Raw genomic sequence first — 16,262 nt, forward strand, 5'->3', positions numbered from 1 at the left:
TAGACTTGTCTATTGTTTAGCATATTGACTAGTTTATGAACTATCATATTTGCCTATTTTACCTAGTCTGTAGACTATCCTATTGGAAAGTCCAAGGACTATTCTATGGTAGTCTCTATTGACTTGTTTATTTACAACACTATTGCCTAGTTAATGGATTACTAACCCTTTGACCATTATGTGAAGTAATCTATAGACTAGTCCAATTTGAATTAGCGTTTATTGAGTAGTATATTGACTATCTTATTGACTAGTCTCTGGACCCTATGACGAGTCTTTAGAAACAGTCACAAAATAAAAAAAAAACTCAAAAAGAATAATTAAATACTTCAACCTTAAAATGCAGATTTTCTTAATTTTTAGCAATTAAACAAGCCTTTGTAAAATTTTTATTTTAGTAAAATAAATTTAATTTGAGTTTTCCCAACAGAAAGTCTGAAATTATGTAATATGAAATGAAAATTTGTAAGCCGGAATGCAAGACCTTCCCTCACTATCAACACACAACAATAATAATGCCACTAAAGTTAATCAGCCACGTGCTCGGTATTACATTTGTTGTATGTCAATAATTCAGATTTTTACTGGAATTGCAACAAAAGCGAATGTTTTATTTACGTTCCTAGATAATATGAAACAGAATTGTATAAATTGATATTGTTTAAAGTGTTTCAATCACCATAGTTACCATTTAATTTTTCAAAAGTATAACTTGAGATGAGAAAGGTAGTTAAAGTGTATTTTTAGTTTGAAACAAACTACTTAGTTGCATATAAATAAATTGAGAGCATTTAAAGTAATCCTTAAGGGTTTGTGAAAAGTAGGAAAAAAATAGAAACAAACGGGGATGTTCCCTGAAGCAAGAGAAAAAAATTTTGTTAATCTAAGATCATGATTGTATTTTAATTCATTAATCGTAGTAGATCCTTTTAATAGTTTTTTCATTTAATTATAATTTTTCCCTAATAGATTCACCTTGCTAGGAAATATAATTATATTTATTTATGTAATTTTTAATTACCTCTTAATTAATGTTTAACTTAAATTTATTATTTATGTTTTAATTGATTGACATGTTATGAATTCTAATGTATATTATTTTAATTAAATACAGAATGTTATTAATTTAGCTTTGATATTAAACAATTAGCAGTAAATATGAATTATATCTTTGTTGTCATATGAAGTGTCTTCTGTATAAAGGAAATTTTGTAAAGTCCTTCAAGTCTATTAATGAAGTAATTATTTACATAAAAAAAAAACATTTTTTGTTGTACTGGGGGAAAGTCAAGAACATATAATTATAAACTTCTAAAACACTTGAGGGGTGTTAAAATAATTTTCCTAGCAGAATAGAACTAGAAGAAAATATAGAGAAAGTTTAAAACAAATGTATGCAGAAGTTTTCTAACGAATTGGATCCAAAGTTTCTAAGTAAGCTCATTAAAGAAATGGAGATTTCTGGTTTTGTTTCTACACCACTCAATCTACTGTCAAATGAAAAATAAATAAAAAATGTTAAATGACTACATTACAATCTATTTAAAGTAAAGTGACTAAAGACTACTCTTTAAATTACTTGTGATGCGTTAAGTAATGAATGGATCTCCAGTTGCATTACAAACAACTTTAAATCAATTATATTTAGTTAATTTAACTCATTAGCAGATCGCTGAAGAAGTCTTACGAACTTTTTTCAGGTGTGTGTGGAATTTGTGGAAATTCTAAGATTTTAAACATTTTATTAGTGTGATTGTATAATTAATGCGACTTCCTTTTCTAATGAAAAAGAAAAGGAATTGATATACATAGTATGGTTTTAAGAAATACTTTTTTCTATGATATGGAATAACCCAGCAAAATGTTTAAAAAATCTTGCAAAATTGTAAATCGGATGTAAACTTTCAAGAATTTTCAAGTCGAAACTGGTCCAATTCTGGATTATTCTAGCAGACACATTTTTGTGATGTATGTTGATGAAAAAATCGGCAAAATTAACTAAAATTCCAAAAATGATTGAGATGAAATCTACTATCGTTAAGGTCGTTTTTACGCTGTTTGAAATATATGTAGAACATCTCAAATCAAAGATATTTATAAGGCCTTTACAATAGAATATTCTATTAGTATTTCCCTAGTTAAGTTGTAAATATTTTTTATACTGGCACTATTTGAAGAATCTTAACACTAAGCTCTAATGAAATAAATTGTTAATGTCCAATTTAATCTGTTTAAAAAAGGATGTTTGCTGTATATTTCTTCTATTGCTGATTGGTTGTAATTGCAAAATACACCTTAATTTAAAATAAAAAACGATAAACCGGACATACGAGTTATGACATTAGAGAAATAGCTAAATGTATATACATGGATATGTTAAACGTAGTACGGAAGTTTTGTCTATATAAGACAATGTATCCCAGCAAAACAATTAATAGTCGTTAACTTGTAAAAGTTGAATTAACGAACCCTTTTTTTTAAAGTGGCACCAACATATATACATACATAAATGCTGCTACTTTTTTTGCGTTTTCAACCTTGCTACTATGACAATAACCATAAAAGGCAGTTGCTGTTGATTTCAGTTTAGTTTCCTTATAAACATGGTACAAGTTTATTTCGTTGCCATATCCATGGCCATGTGGCCATTGTCCACAGCAGACCATACTTATTCTGGTCATAACACATTTCCACTTTTGAAATGTACTGGTACCACAAAAAAAAGGAGACATTGACGATGTGCATTGAAATTTTGCAATTTCACTTTCATTTCATCAACGATTTGTAGCAACCAGCATCGTCATCGTCATGTGCAACATATTAAAAGTTGTCCTGATTAACCATGTAGGGAAAATCAATGATACAAAAGCAATAGCAAAAAAAACTACAAAAATTACATTGTAAAAAGTGAAAAAATAAAACAAACAAAACGTGCAACATAAACGGCATTGCTAAAGTTGACAGGAAGCTGAATAATTCAGCCAAACCGAAGAGGACTTTAAACAAAAGTAATAGTCTTTTTGTAATATTTTATTTATAACTTTTTATGTATAAAAATAGATTGATTTTAATGGCAATTGAAATGGACAAAAGAAATTAAGAGTTTTTATGATTCAATATAAATTTAAATTGTGGCTGCATAAAAGCTGATGAACTGGTTTTAGCTGTGGCGAAGGATATTAAACTTTTAGCTATTTATGTACAAAAGTGTATAACTTTAGCATCCAGCTAAACATAAATCTGTCATTATATATATATATATATAATATATATATATATATATATATATATATATTATATATATATATTATATATATATATATATATATATATATATATATATATATATATATATATATATATATTATATATTATATATATATATATTTACATACAGCATTAATGAAGTGTCATTAAGAATTCAAATAAATATGGGTGTTTTAGTGATTTTGAACTGGAAATGAAAAAAACTCGTCTCTGAATTTAGGTGCAGGAGATGATCATATATTTGAAGTTACAAAATATTTGAATTGTTAAAGATATGCAGAAGATAACTCGCAACTCAATCTATTTTAAGCCTGTGATCTTAATAACTGGTTCCTAAAACAAAGCGTCATGAAATAAACTATTATTTTAAGCTGATAGGACTGATTTTTGTCAGTTTCTTCCTGCATTCCACCCATATTTGCCAACAAAATCAAACGAATTTTCACAACAAAAATCTTTCAAATATTTTTGCTAACATCTGCATTTAGTCTGTGTATTAAATGCGACACACACTAAACTGTATTATTTATTTTATATTTTTCATATGACTTGATTTGTTTATTTTTTATATTTAAAAATACAAACTCACTAACTCTCTCGTTCGTTAACAATATGCACACAACTGTTGGGCCCATGTAGAGTTTAGTATATTTAGAATATTTTTATTTTTTTGTGCACGTAAAGAAAAATTATTGGATATATGCAAATATATTTGATGCATAGTGTTGAAATATCCTCTAGCATATCACGAGCCATGTGTTATTTTAATAAAACCAAAAAAAAAAAAAAAATTGGTAAATTTATGTTTTTTTTTTTTTAATTTAAGCAATTGATTTTTTATTAATTTTATACAGATTTTATTAAAAAGGGGAAAAACCTTTATTCATTTAACTGTTTTAGCTTCTGTTGATAAATCAGCATATATGCCTGTACATATTTTTATTATTATGGCTTGAATTTATTAACATTTTAAGGGTGTGACTACTGAAAATTCTTTCCGGAGATTAACATTTATATTTTCTTACATACAATTCTATAATAGGATGACTTTAGTTGTGTAGAGCTAAAAATAGTCCTTGCAGTGGGACAAAGTAATTAACGTATTTCTAAAAAAGAAAAATTTTTTATTTAACTCACCCAATTATGAAGATAGAGCTTCACATATAATATAAAATAAATTTTTAGTTATCCGGATTTCTGAAAAATTTAAAATATTCTTAGTTTCACTCTATAAAAAATAATTCAAAATATTTTTTCGAAAAATTTTTAGAGCTATTCTAATTTGCATATTGTATATGCGCCAACATAGTTTAAAATAAAAATATATGGAAAATGTAAAAAACCAACTGTTACACAAAAAATCATTGAAGCTGATGAAATGTTTAATATTTTTACAAGGGAAATGCTTTATAAAAATTTTTCTTAACAATTTTAAACATAAAAAGGGAAATTTTAACAATGAAATGAATATTTACAATAAAGCCAATTTATTATCAAGCTGACGTTTAATCAAAGTGGCAGGAGTTTTTAGCATAAATTAAAAATCATTATAGATTAACGTTTTTTTTGTAATGACTGATTTATGGTAATCGGCTCGTTTATTATAGCATGACTCTATACAATTTTCAGTTTATTGTTTCTTATGTGTCTCTAAGTAATCTTAAATAAAGATAACTTAAGCTGTAGTATATTAACCAACCAGAATAAAACGATGATTAAATTAACTGTATATTTTTCTTACTATTAGATTAAATCAATATTTTGGCATTACCATTCAATTGGTTGCAAAAAACATATATATTATTACAGCAACCAAAGATATATGTTTGTCACAATAGAATATACGACTGCAGTAACCATAATATTATTGAATTTCTTGTAATAATTTTAAACTCATTGCTGCTATCATATTATTTCTCTGGGTGTAATAAGTTTCTTCTCATTTGTTAATACAAATCAAAATCTTTATTTGTGCTGGTTAAGTTTTTGCTGCTGCTACTAATAGTACTTATGCTGCTATTAAAGCTGCTGCTGCTCTGGTTATTGCTGTTGCTGTTGTTGCTGTTATTGTAGAAGTAGTTACACAACTTTGTAACGATCGCACTCCGTTGGTTAAATCTATTTTTAGATTTCGAAGTTTATTTTTATTTTATAGCTGGTTTTTTGTTATTTATTTATAGACTACAAAAACAACAACAACAAAGGCAGCAATAATACTAGTGACAACAACAGCAAAAAAATAAGTAAAACTATTGCTTTGTAAGCACGTTATGGCAGTAAATAGTAAATACTTATATTTACACATACAAATACTACTCTCAGTAGACAGATATTTATACAAATGTATCTACAAAATTTACATATATCATACATATGTATCTGTATTTGTAAGTTGTTGTTATTTTATTTAAATTTTTTCCAGCTACAGATTCTTTTCTTAGGATTTTGTATTTATTTTTTTATAATATTTTATTCTGTGAGTGTGTTTATTTTAGTTTAAGTACAAAAATTTATTAAACATTAATAATATTGTTGAATATGTAGTAACGTAACGTTTTTTTTTTATTTTTAGCTAATAATTTATACAAATTTATTTTGCTTTTTTTTTTTGACAACTGATTATGATCAATTATCGATGTTGGTTGCTAGAGATTTCGTGGAATTGTTGATTAAACATATAAAGGCATGATTTTTAAATAAAATGTATATAAAGAGGGGAAAAAGTTTGAAATTTGCTAATTTTTAAAGGCAATAGTAATAGATTTTTTTTCTTCAGAATAATAAAAAGTGTAAATAATTAGAGCTTCAATTTGTTGCTTGAAATTATTTTTAAAATATTCACACCTAGATTTTTATTTCAATTTTAAAAAGTACAGCGCTACTTTTGCATTTTATTTTAAGGAATATTATAGAATTTTTTTTATATGTCATAAAAATGTTTTTTAATTAATATATTTTTTTTTTTCACTGAGAATAGTTCATTTACAATTTGTGCTGCTGTAGAGCACTTTAGTGTTTACTAACACCTCGTAAAGTTTAGTGTTTTTGTCACGTATTTTTCAAATTTTTAATATGTTTTCTGTTTGTTTTTGCTTTCTTGTTTTTCTTTTTATATTACTTATTACTTTGTTTTCTGCACTGCAGTTAGTTGGTTGAATGTACATTGTACTCGTGCATATATGCACACATTAAGTCAAACCCGACAGTTTTAATAGCGGTCAATAAATTGCCTTAAAAAATAATCTTCTTAATATCTAACTTTACTATCTTCAATTTATAAAAATTTTTACAAGAAATAAAAAAAAGAAAAGGAAAAACAACTTTTAATGATATTATCATAATTTTAAACGAGCTCCCTAGAACTGCAGGGTATGATTGTGAGATTATGTTTATTTTTATTAGTCCCATTGCTTGTCACGTACAATATTCTTAATACGTAATGATAATCATACAAATACAAAAGAAATACAGCAACAACAAACACTAAACATTAAGAAAACAACAAAAGTAACATATAAAAAAGCTTTACTCTTAAACTAAGAGTAACTTAATACTTTTGCTAAGTTAAGTTACTCTCCAATGTGGTAATATGCATAAATACATACACACCCTCCCTCAAGTAAATTAAAGAAATTTTAATAAAATTCTATTAAACAAATATTTTATAATAAAATTTTATTTAAACTGTTTATTTGTAAAATAGATTTCTTTTTATAGTTTCAATATTTACTTAATTTCCCATTTTTCCTTTTACATTTCTTTCCTTATCTTGCACTCTCTCCCGCTCGCTCTATGTTTAGTCTTTATCGTTCATTGGTCTTATCGTTTGTAATGCTTAAGCAGTAAACTAATCAATGTTTAATCAGTCTATTTAGTAATAAAAAGAGGAGAAAATTAAGAATTTCTTAGAATACATACATATGTATATTTTATTATTTAGTAAAAAATAATTCTCAAAAATTTATAAACAAATAGCTTTAGGTTTCACAAAGATTTAAATACGTATATATACGTATGTGGTTTGGTAACGATAAGTGAGTTATAACTAAATATAGATTTTTAAGTAGAATGTGGTTAAGTTTTTAAATAACATTTTAATCTACAAAAATTATTTTTTTTTTGTTCGAAATCTGATCTAATATTTACTAAAAATCTAAATTTACCTAAAATCCTATTAAAAAAATTATTAAATGTCAGATTTACTGCACAAAAATATTAATAACACTTAAAATCTAGTGTTTTGTTTCTTCATAAATATAAAATTTTAACAAAAATTAAATTTTTTAATAAAATCTTCACTTAATTTCCTTTCTTAGTTAAGTAAATTTTTCATTAAATGTGTTTTTTTTACTTTAATTTAATTAATTCTGTATCTTTTAATATTTCTCACACTGTTGGCACATGCAAACAATTTTGATTAATTCAACTTTAGCGGTTTCTCTTAAGGGATGCATGTCAAATATTTTAACACAATTTAAATAATTTCATTGCCAAGATCTTTTAACAAAACATTTTTCTTATACAAGAAAAAAAACACATACAACACAGACATTTAATTGATCTTATTGTATGTGTGTAAATGTTTGTGAGAGAATGTGTAATGAAGTGTATGGGAGTAAATAAATATTCATGCATGCGTATGTTTTTCTTCGATTTTAATTGAAAACAATTTTCATTCACATGTTTATTTTTGTTAAACGAGTACTACACGAGAGAGTAAACTCATACAAATCATGCAGACATACATACAAATGTAGAAACAATTGAATGATGGCTGACTGTTCGTATCATAAATATGTATGTATGTGTGAAAACTGTAACTTTTTGTCATATCCGCATAATATATAAATATATTTACATGCATATCTGCATGTGTATACATTTATTTGTCTGAATAAATATCTTAAAAAAACTGTAATGATTGTTTTTGTTGCATGTAAATGGTTGGTGTTTGTTTGCTTACTATATCGAAAAGAATGCTGGTCCATATGAGTAAAAAAATTAACAAATTAATTTGTATTTAAAATGTATGTATTATATAAAAATATTACAATATTTTAATGGTCGCCGCATTACACATAATATTTACAATGAAATTAATATAGAAATCATTAAAAAGTGTTGGTTGAAATTAAATCTGTAAAGTAAAAAATAAACACATAAATATACGGAATTGTCTTTGGAAATATGTAGAAATTTCGCAATTTTTGCTTAACTTTTCATTCAATTATTAGATTTTTTCAAGTTAGAATTTTTATTATAAAACTCTCCAAAAATTTCTAATACAACCCTACTTAAACTATTATTTTATAATGAATTACAAAATATTAAAAAAACTATTATAAAAAACTTTTCAAAATTTCAGTTTTATAAATAAATTCTTTCAAACAAATGTTTCAGAATCATTTAAATTAACCGTTAATCGCTTACTAAACTTAATAATATGTAAACAAAAAATATTTAAAATTCAAACTACGGCCGTTGTATGAAAAAAATCGGTGCAATTTCTTCTTAAACTTTCAATGGCGGTACTACAAAAACATCATAACGTTAATGTCTGGTGGTTTCCACAAGATTTTTGTCAATCACGTTATGGTGAATATTATGAAAGTGGCACCAATTCCTGTACCTTGATATCTCTAATACTGGCCGATAAAATGGCCAAAGAAGAGGTATTTCATAAGCCTAGCAAAACTTTACCCAAACGTGCCATAGAAATATTTGGAGATGCCATGAATGAGGGCAATATAGTTTATGGCAGAATGTTTAATAGAGGCAGCAAAAGAAAAACTCCCAATCTAAATATACCAGAAGCATTAACTGCTTTGTGCGATCAACGAAATATGTCCTTCGATTTGCGTGAGTGGTTTTATACTCACCTAACTGCAAATCCCCACAAAGAGTCCTATCAATATTCGGTGCCTAATCGTATAACACAAGTTTTAAAATTGGGTGTGCAACTCTTTAAACAACCGCCCAGCAATAGCCGTGCTCGAAATTTATTTGCTGCCTTAATAGCTGACAGTCGTACTACTGTATTTGTATTTGAATTTCCTCAAAATGTGGTGTCATTCTTTGATTCACATCAACATGGTCAAAGAGCTGGTGCAGTGGTAGCTCAAGCTTCCATAGATAATTTAGCTGAATTAAGTGTTTGGTTTGTTAACATGCTGCAGGAGGTGTATAAAAGTCGCCCTTCGGTTTATGAAATATCATTTTTAACCACTAGAGCCGATGCGCCAAATCTGGAAACACCTATATAGCAATAAATACCTTTTGTAAAAAACTATAAAAGAATTAACAATTCCATAAATCTTAATTTCCTAATATTATATTATTTAAAGAAAAAACTAAAAGTTCAAATTATTTTGATTAATTAATAAAACCAAATATTTTCTTAACAAAATTAATCATAAAACTTAAATTTAATTTAAAATCAATCAATGTATCATGAATAACATTTATTTCTTATAAAAAATCTAAATCTAAAAATTAATCATACGCCCTCAACTTTAGCTTAGAGATAATTTATTATGAGCACAACAGAACGTATGATTTATAAAAATTTATTCATTCATTAAATAAAAAATAACTCATACGTCTTATATAAATATATTAATTTTTTGTTTTTCTTTTTCGTATACAGTAATAAACATTGCTACTCATAGGTGTCGCGCTGATCGGCCCCGGCCTAAGGGGCCATGACGCGGTGGCCCTTTATCATCTTACAATTGCTCTCGGTGGCAGTAATACTGGTTCCGGGTCTTAATGTAGAGCGCGATGAGAACAATCGCACTATTATCAATGTCGGCTATCTAACCGCCTTAACGGGTGAGCTCAAAGATAAGCAGGGTCTCGCTATATCCGGAGCTCTAACCATGGCCTTGGATGAGGTATGCTTGCTGTTTGTTTTCTTTTTCTTTAAAAATTTAATTTTCTAATATTTTTTTCTTCTCTAAAATAGATTAATAGTGATAACAACTTACTGCCCAATGTCTCGTTAAATCTACGCTGGAACGACACCAAAGGCGATACCGTTTTAGCCACTAAAGCCATAACGGAAATGATTTGTGACGGCATTGCCATGATATTTGGTCCTGAGGGTCACTGTTATGTAGAAGCAATTGTCACTCAGAGTCGTAACATTCCAATGATATCCTATGTAAGTTTTTTCTTTGAAAAAGATTATTTCAAATTTAAGTTTTAAATTTTCAAGTAAACAATTCTGTAAATTTAGCTTATAAATTTGTGGTATTTAACAATAGACAAATCCTTTCTTGAGCTTCAATTATTTTGTATTAAATTTGTCATGTATTGGTCATTCTTTTCACATACATGTGTACAAATGTGTATTTGCATATGTAAATTTATTTATAATTCTTGTTAACTTGAACAAAACATGAAATCAAAAAATGTTCTCACAAACATATACTTTTGCAAGTGTTTGTAGGTACGTAAAAAAACTTAATATTTTCATATATCTTTTGTAAAAGAAAATGAATTTATTTCATTTTCCAACTCAAAATAAGAATGAATAAAATATGTATGTATGTTTGTCAGTAAGCTGTATTAAGTCACAGCTTACATGTGTTGCAGAAAAATTCTCAACAATTTAAGAAAATAGCTTTTGAAAGAATGAATATTACTTGTTAAATAGTTTTAAAAATGTATAAGGAACAGTGTTACGTAGAATTTTAGGAAAATGTGCTTAAGATTTGTTGCATTCATATGTAAATTAAGGCTATTTTTGCTGTCATGTTTCAGTTAAACTTATTTAAAAAAAAAAGTACACATGTTGTGTGAAACTTAAAAATAACTTTTAAAAGTTTACTTTTGTTGCAAAAGCAAAATAATTTTTGTAGAAATTAAAAAAAAATATTTTTTTTTGAAAATTCTTATTAATATTAGAATTTTTTTAACTTATTAAAACTGGTACTCGATGATTATCACTACTACTATAAAGAATACAATTTCCAATATATCATCCAAACTTATTTATCGTATACATATTATGTACAAGTACTGATTTCAGTAATGTAAGTTTGTTTTGACTTAATAACTATTAATTAACCTCCCCTAGTTCAACAAATCTTATCAACATTTTTAGCTAATTAATTTCAAGTGTTGTTAAGTTGAACACTTAAACTTGTAGTGAAAGTTAAACGTTTAAGTAGGTGCAACTAAAATTTGCTTTAGTTTTTTTTATCGCAAATATATACCATGGGAATTCATTGTTGTTTAAACATTTTTCAAATATTGTTTTCAAAAATACTCATTACCCAATTAATTTGTTTGTTTACGTAAAAAAATTTCTTGAAATAAACTACAACTTGTTATGAGAATTGCATTCTTTTCTTTTGGAATTTAAATACCAATGAGTCAAAGGTATCTGGTTTGCTTCCCGAAATTCGTTTACTTGCAACATTTCACTTTAATTGTTAATCATGTGAAGGTAATTTTTGTTTTCTTTCTTTACAGAAATGTCCTGAAAACCGAGCCTCCGTCATACCCACATTTGCACGTACAGAACCACCGGATACACAGGTAACATAATTGTTAATTTTCATTTTGTTTTTTTTGGTTTTGAATGCAGTTTCTTTGTAGGTAATTAAGTCGGTCATATCGTTATTGCGTTATTATGGCTGGAAAAAGTTTTCCATATTGCATGAGGAAAGTTGGAGCATGGTAGCCGATTTGCTGAAACAAGAGGCCCAAAAAAAGAACATGACCATTAATCACAAGGAATCATTTATTGATAATATGGCCAAATGTTGTGAGGAAATGTTGGCCTGTTGTCGTACGGGTTTCTGGTATCAGGTAGTGTATAACAAATCTTTTTTTAAAAAATAATATTTGTTTTATAAATCTCTTTCTCTTATGCAGATTGTACAAAACACCATGAATCGTACACGCATCTATGTTTTCTTGGGAAGTGCTAATGCTTTAGTGGAATTTATGGCCTCTATGGACACAGCAAATCTTTTTTCCAAAGGTGAATACATGGTGATATTTGTTGATATGATGACCTACACGCCAAAGTAAGTATTACACCAAGTGTGTATGTGTTTTATTTGCAAACAAACAAGTGCCAGTTATCTTGAGTAGATTTATTGTCAGATCACTGTGCCTTGCTCTGCTTGCAATGTTAAGAAATTATATTGTTGTAATTTAGTCATACAAACATCACTTCACATTAGAGAAGCCGAAAAATATTTGCGTAAACCGGAACACATCGAGCATATGAAAAGTTGTGGCGAAACCGATAATCTAATACAACGTGCCAGAAGTCTTCTAGTGGTTGCCTCCACCCCACCCACAGATAGCTATGAGGACTTCACCGCCAAAGTGAGAGAGTACAATTTAATGGAACCGTTTAATTTCACATTGCCAAACATATTTTTAAACAATAATTTTATTAAGGTAAGTTGTACAATTTCCAAACATTTTAATTACTTCAATTTTCTGTTTAATTAATAAAACATTAAATATTTTTATTAAGATAAATATTTGCTTAACATATAAAGTAGTGAAAGCTAGCAAATGTTAATGAATTTGCATTTCTTGGACAAACATTGTTAAGTTTTTTTTTTCTTTGTCGAAATGTCAGTTTTAAGCAAATATCATAATTGCTTACTGGCCATAAATACCGGTAGAACATATCTTATTTGTAAAATGCTAGACAGACAACGTTATGATTTTCAAGGAGACATGGCTCAAAGTTTACTTGTTTATATTTCTTTCTTCCTTTCTTTAATTGCAAAAAATAAGGTGTGTTTTTTCGTTTTATAATACTTTTTCTTTATTTCCGTATCTTTGTCTCTACTGACAATTACATTGAGTTAACAAAAAATAAGTTTTATTTGTAGTTCATTACATGGCCCTTAGAAGGCAAAAGGGTTAAATACTCTTTTACAATTACTTAAAATATGGTGGTTGTTTTCCTTTGTGATTTGTTAAAAACTTTTAGCATTTAGCTTAGATCCTAATTTGTATAATTTATGGAAGAATTAATAGAGAATAGAAAAAATTGAGGTTTCCAATGACACAATATATATTTACAAAAGAGACTTATTAGAATATGTCATCAAAACTGTTTTTAAATAAATAAGATTTAATTTGCCAAATACATTTCGATTATAAAAATTTACTGATTTAAACTTAACATTTTTTCACTCTAAACTAAATTTATGTATGAAGATATTTTATAATTAATATTACAATCTTTTTCTTTATATATTCCTTCGCCTTGGCATATTATCCATGTAATGATGTTTAAAATAATGCATGTGTTAAATAATACCATAGTTTGTTTCTATATATGCCGCCTACCTCTATGATTCTGCCAAATTGTATGCCTGGGCTTTGGATGAACTATTGCGTAATGCTTCAAAAACGCAAACTTTAACGGATGAAGAAGTTTATAATATAGCAAGAGATGGTAGTAAAATAATTGAAACTATTATCAAAAATGGAACCTATAAGAGTAAGTTTATTTAAAATTCCAAAAAAATATATATAAATTACTTATCAATCCATTTCTATTCCAAAAAAAAGGTGTTACTGGCGCCACCATTAAAATCGATAATAATGGTGATTCCGAGGGCAATTTCTCTGTCTTAGCCTATAAACCGTTTAAGTATTCATATCGTGAGAATCTTTCATGTAATTTTCATATGGTACCTGTGGCACATTTTCAACAAGGATCTGATATTCCAGTGAGTGAGTCGTCATTTTTTTGTTTTTGTTTTATTTTTCACACATTTTTTAAAAAGTACACATCTTTTTTTTGTTTAAATCATCTTAACATTATTTAATTAATATTTTTTATTGTAAAGCAATTTCAAAAATAAACTTTGTTTTTCCTTTCTTTAGGAATACAAACTCATCAATGGTTCTATGCGTGTGGATTGGCCTTCGGGTGGTGATCGCCCGTTTGATGAACCCATGTGTGGTTTTGCCAATGAATTGTGTAAAAAGGATGATCGTCATATTACCTCTTTGGTGGCAGCTGGCATTTTAGGTTTACTGCTCTTTTGTGCCGGTGTTGTAACTATGAGTATCTATCGTAAATGGAAGATCGAATTGGAAATTGAAGGTCTTTTGTGGAAAATTGATATATCCGAAATAAAGGGTTATTCGGGCAATGACATTGTCTCATCGCCCAGTAAGGTAAAAAGGAATGAATAATTTGTTTGAGTTTATTTATCAAAACTTTTTCTTATACTAATTTCAGCTAAGTTTGGTTAGTGCCCAATCATTTGGCTCCCGCTGCTCAAATCAAGTGTTTACATCTACGGCACGTTTGCGCGGCGCTGTGGTACGTATAAAAGAGCTGAAATTTCCACGCAAAAAGGATATGTCAAGGGAAATTATGAAGGAAATGCGTTTGTTGCGTGAATTAAGACACGACAATGTAAACAGTTTCACTGGAGCCTGTGTGGAGCCCATGCGTATATTACTAGTCACTGATTATTGTGCCAAGGGCAGTTTGTATGACATCATCGAGAATGAAGATATCAAATTGGATGATCTGTTTATAGCTTCTCTCATACATGATCTCATTAAGGTAAAATGCTTAACATACAACAATAGACCGGGGATATATCAATCTGAAATGGCTTCTTCTAATCTTCTTTTAGGGTATGATTTATTTACATGATTCGTCTTTGGTTTATCATGGTAATCTCAAGTCTTCAAATTGTGTGGTCACTTCAAGATGGATGCTACAGGTGACAGACTTTGGTTTGCATGATCTAAGACACTGTGCGGAAAGCGAGTCTATAGGCGAACATCAGCACTATAGAAGTATGTTTAAATCAAGGAAGAATAACATAGAAATACTAATTCACCTAATTTTCTAATAGATCAATTTTGGAAAGCTCCCGAAATTCTAAGAAATCCTCATGTATATGGCTCACAAAAGGGAGATGTTTATGCTTTTGCCATAATAATGTATGAAATATTTAGTCGTAAGGGTCCCTTTGGTCAAACACTTTTTGAGCCCAAGGAAATTGTGGATTTGGTTAAGAAGAAACCCATCAAGGGCGATGTGCCTTTTCGTCCAGAATTGGAGTGCATTATAGAGGGTGAGCTGTGTCCTGATTATGTTTTAAGTTGTATAACAGATTGCTGGCATGAAGATCCAGATGTGAGACCTGATTTTCCCACCATAAGGTAAATAACTTTAATTTCACTCATCTAAAAACAATAATATATCATAATTATCCAATAGAACCCGCCTGAAGAAAATGCGTGGTGGTAAAACGAAAAACATCATGGATCAAATGATGGAAATGATGGAGAAATATGCCAACAACTTGGAGGATATTGTTACCGAACGTACGCGTTTGTTGTGTGAAGAAAAGCGTAAAACTGAAGATCTTTTGCATCGTATGTTGCCACAATCTGTTGCCGAAAAGTTAACTATGGGCTTGGGTGTGGAGCCTGTATCCTATGATTTGGTTAGTTCTTTTAAAATTTTATATTAGCGTTGCCATTTTTCTTAACATTTAATTGATTTTTCAGGTCACCATCTATTTCAGCGACATTGTTGGCTTTACAGCCATGTCAGCCGAGAGCACTCCTCTGCAGGTGGTAAACTTTCTAAATGATCTCTATACGGTATTCGATCGTATCATACGTGGCTACGATGTGTATAAAGTGGAAACAATTGGTGATGCCTACATGGTGGTATCAGGTTTGCCCATTAAAAATGGCGATCGACATGCTGGCGAAATTGCTTCCATGTCCTTGGAACTTTTACAGGCTGTGAAACAACATAGAATTGCCCATCGACCAAATGAGGTCTTAAAACTTCGTATTGGCATGCATACGGGTCCGGTGGTGGCTGGTGTAGTGGGACTAACAATGCCTCGCTACTGTCTTTTTGGTGACACGGTTAACACGGCCTCTCGTATGGAGTCAAATGGAGAGGCTTTAAAAATACACATATCTAGTAAGTGTAAAGATGCCTTAGATAAGTTGGAAGGTTATAT

General features: G+C 28.6%; 2 protein-coding genes across 2 annotated transcripts in view; both read left to right on the plus strand.

Annotated features, from left to right (window-relative positions):
- The window catches only part of LOC111687699 (receptor-type guanylate cyclase Gyc76C-like), a 58,616-nt gene that overhangs the window by 40,734 nt on the left and 1,620 nt on the right, over positions 1–16,262 (plus strand). The window contains exons 3-16 of the mRNA XM_046951305.1: positions 9,914–10,160; positions 10,232–10,429; positions 11,746–11,811; positions 11,872–12,084; positions 12,151–12,305; positions 12,465–12,687; positions 13,573–13,750; positions 13,822–13,982; positions 14,140–14,436; positions 14,501–14,833; positions 14,907–15,072; positions 15,132–15,441; positions 15,500–15,728; positions 15,793–16,255. Of these exons, the coding sequence (XP_046807261.1) occupies positions 9,969–10,160; positions 10,232–10,429; positions 11,746–11,811; positions 11,872–12,084; positions 12,151–12,305; positions 12,465–12,687; positions 13,573–13,750; positions 13,822–13,982; positions 14,140–14,436; positions 14,501–14,833; positions 14,907–15,072; positions 15,132–15,441; positions 15,500–15,728; positions 15,793–16,255 (3,184 nt within the window). The 5' untranslated portion in view covers positions 9,914–9,968. The remainder of the gene's footprint in view (positions 1–9,913; positions 10,161–10,231; positions 10,430–11,745; positions 11,812–11,871; positions 12,085–12,150; positions 12,306–12,464; positions 12,688–13,572; positions 13,751–13,821; positions 13,983–14,139; positions 14,437–14,500; positions 14,834–14,906; positions 15,073–15,131; positions 15,442–15,499; positions 15,729–15,792; positions 16,256–16,262) is intronic.
- LOC111687731 lies at positions 8,607–9,677 on the plus strand. Its single transcript, XM_023450205.2, has one exon. The coding sequence runs from the start codon at positions 8,790–8,792 to the stop codon at positions 9,528–9,530; it is 741 nt and encodes a 246-aa protein (XP_023305973.2). The 5' UTR covers positions 8,607–8,789; the 3' UTR covers positions 9,531–9,677.

The sequence above is a fragment of the Lucilia cuprina genome, chromosome 5, assembly GCF_022045245.1.
Source record: "Lucilia cuprina isolate Lc7/37 chromosome 5, ASM2204524v1, whole genome shotgun sequence".
In the NCBI taxonomy this organism is placed as follows: Eukaryota; Metazoa; Arthropoda; class Insecta; order Diptera; family Calliphoridae; genus Lucilia; species Lucilia cuprina.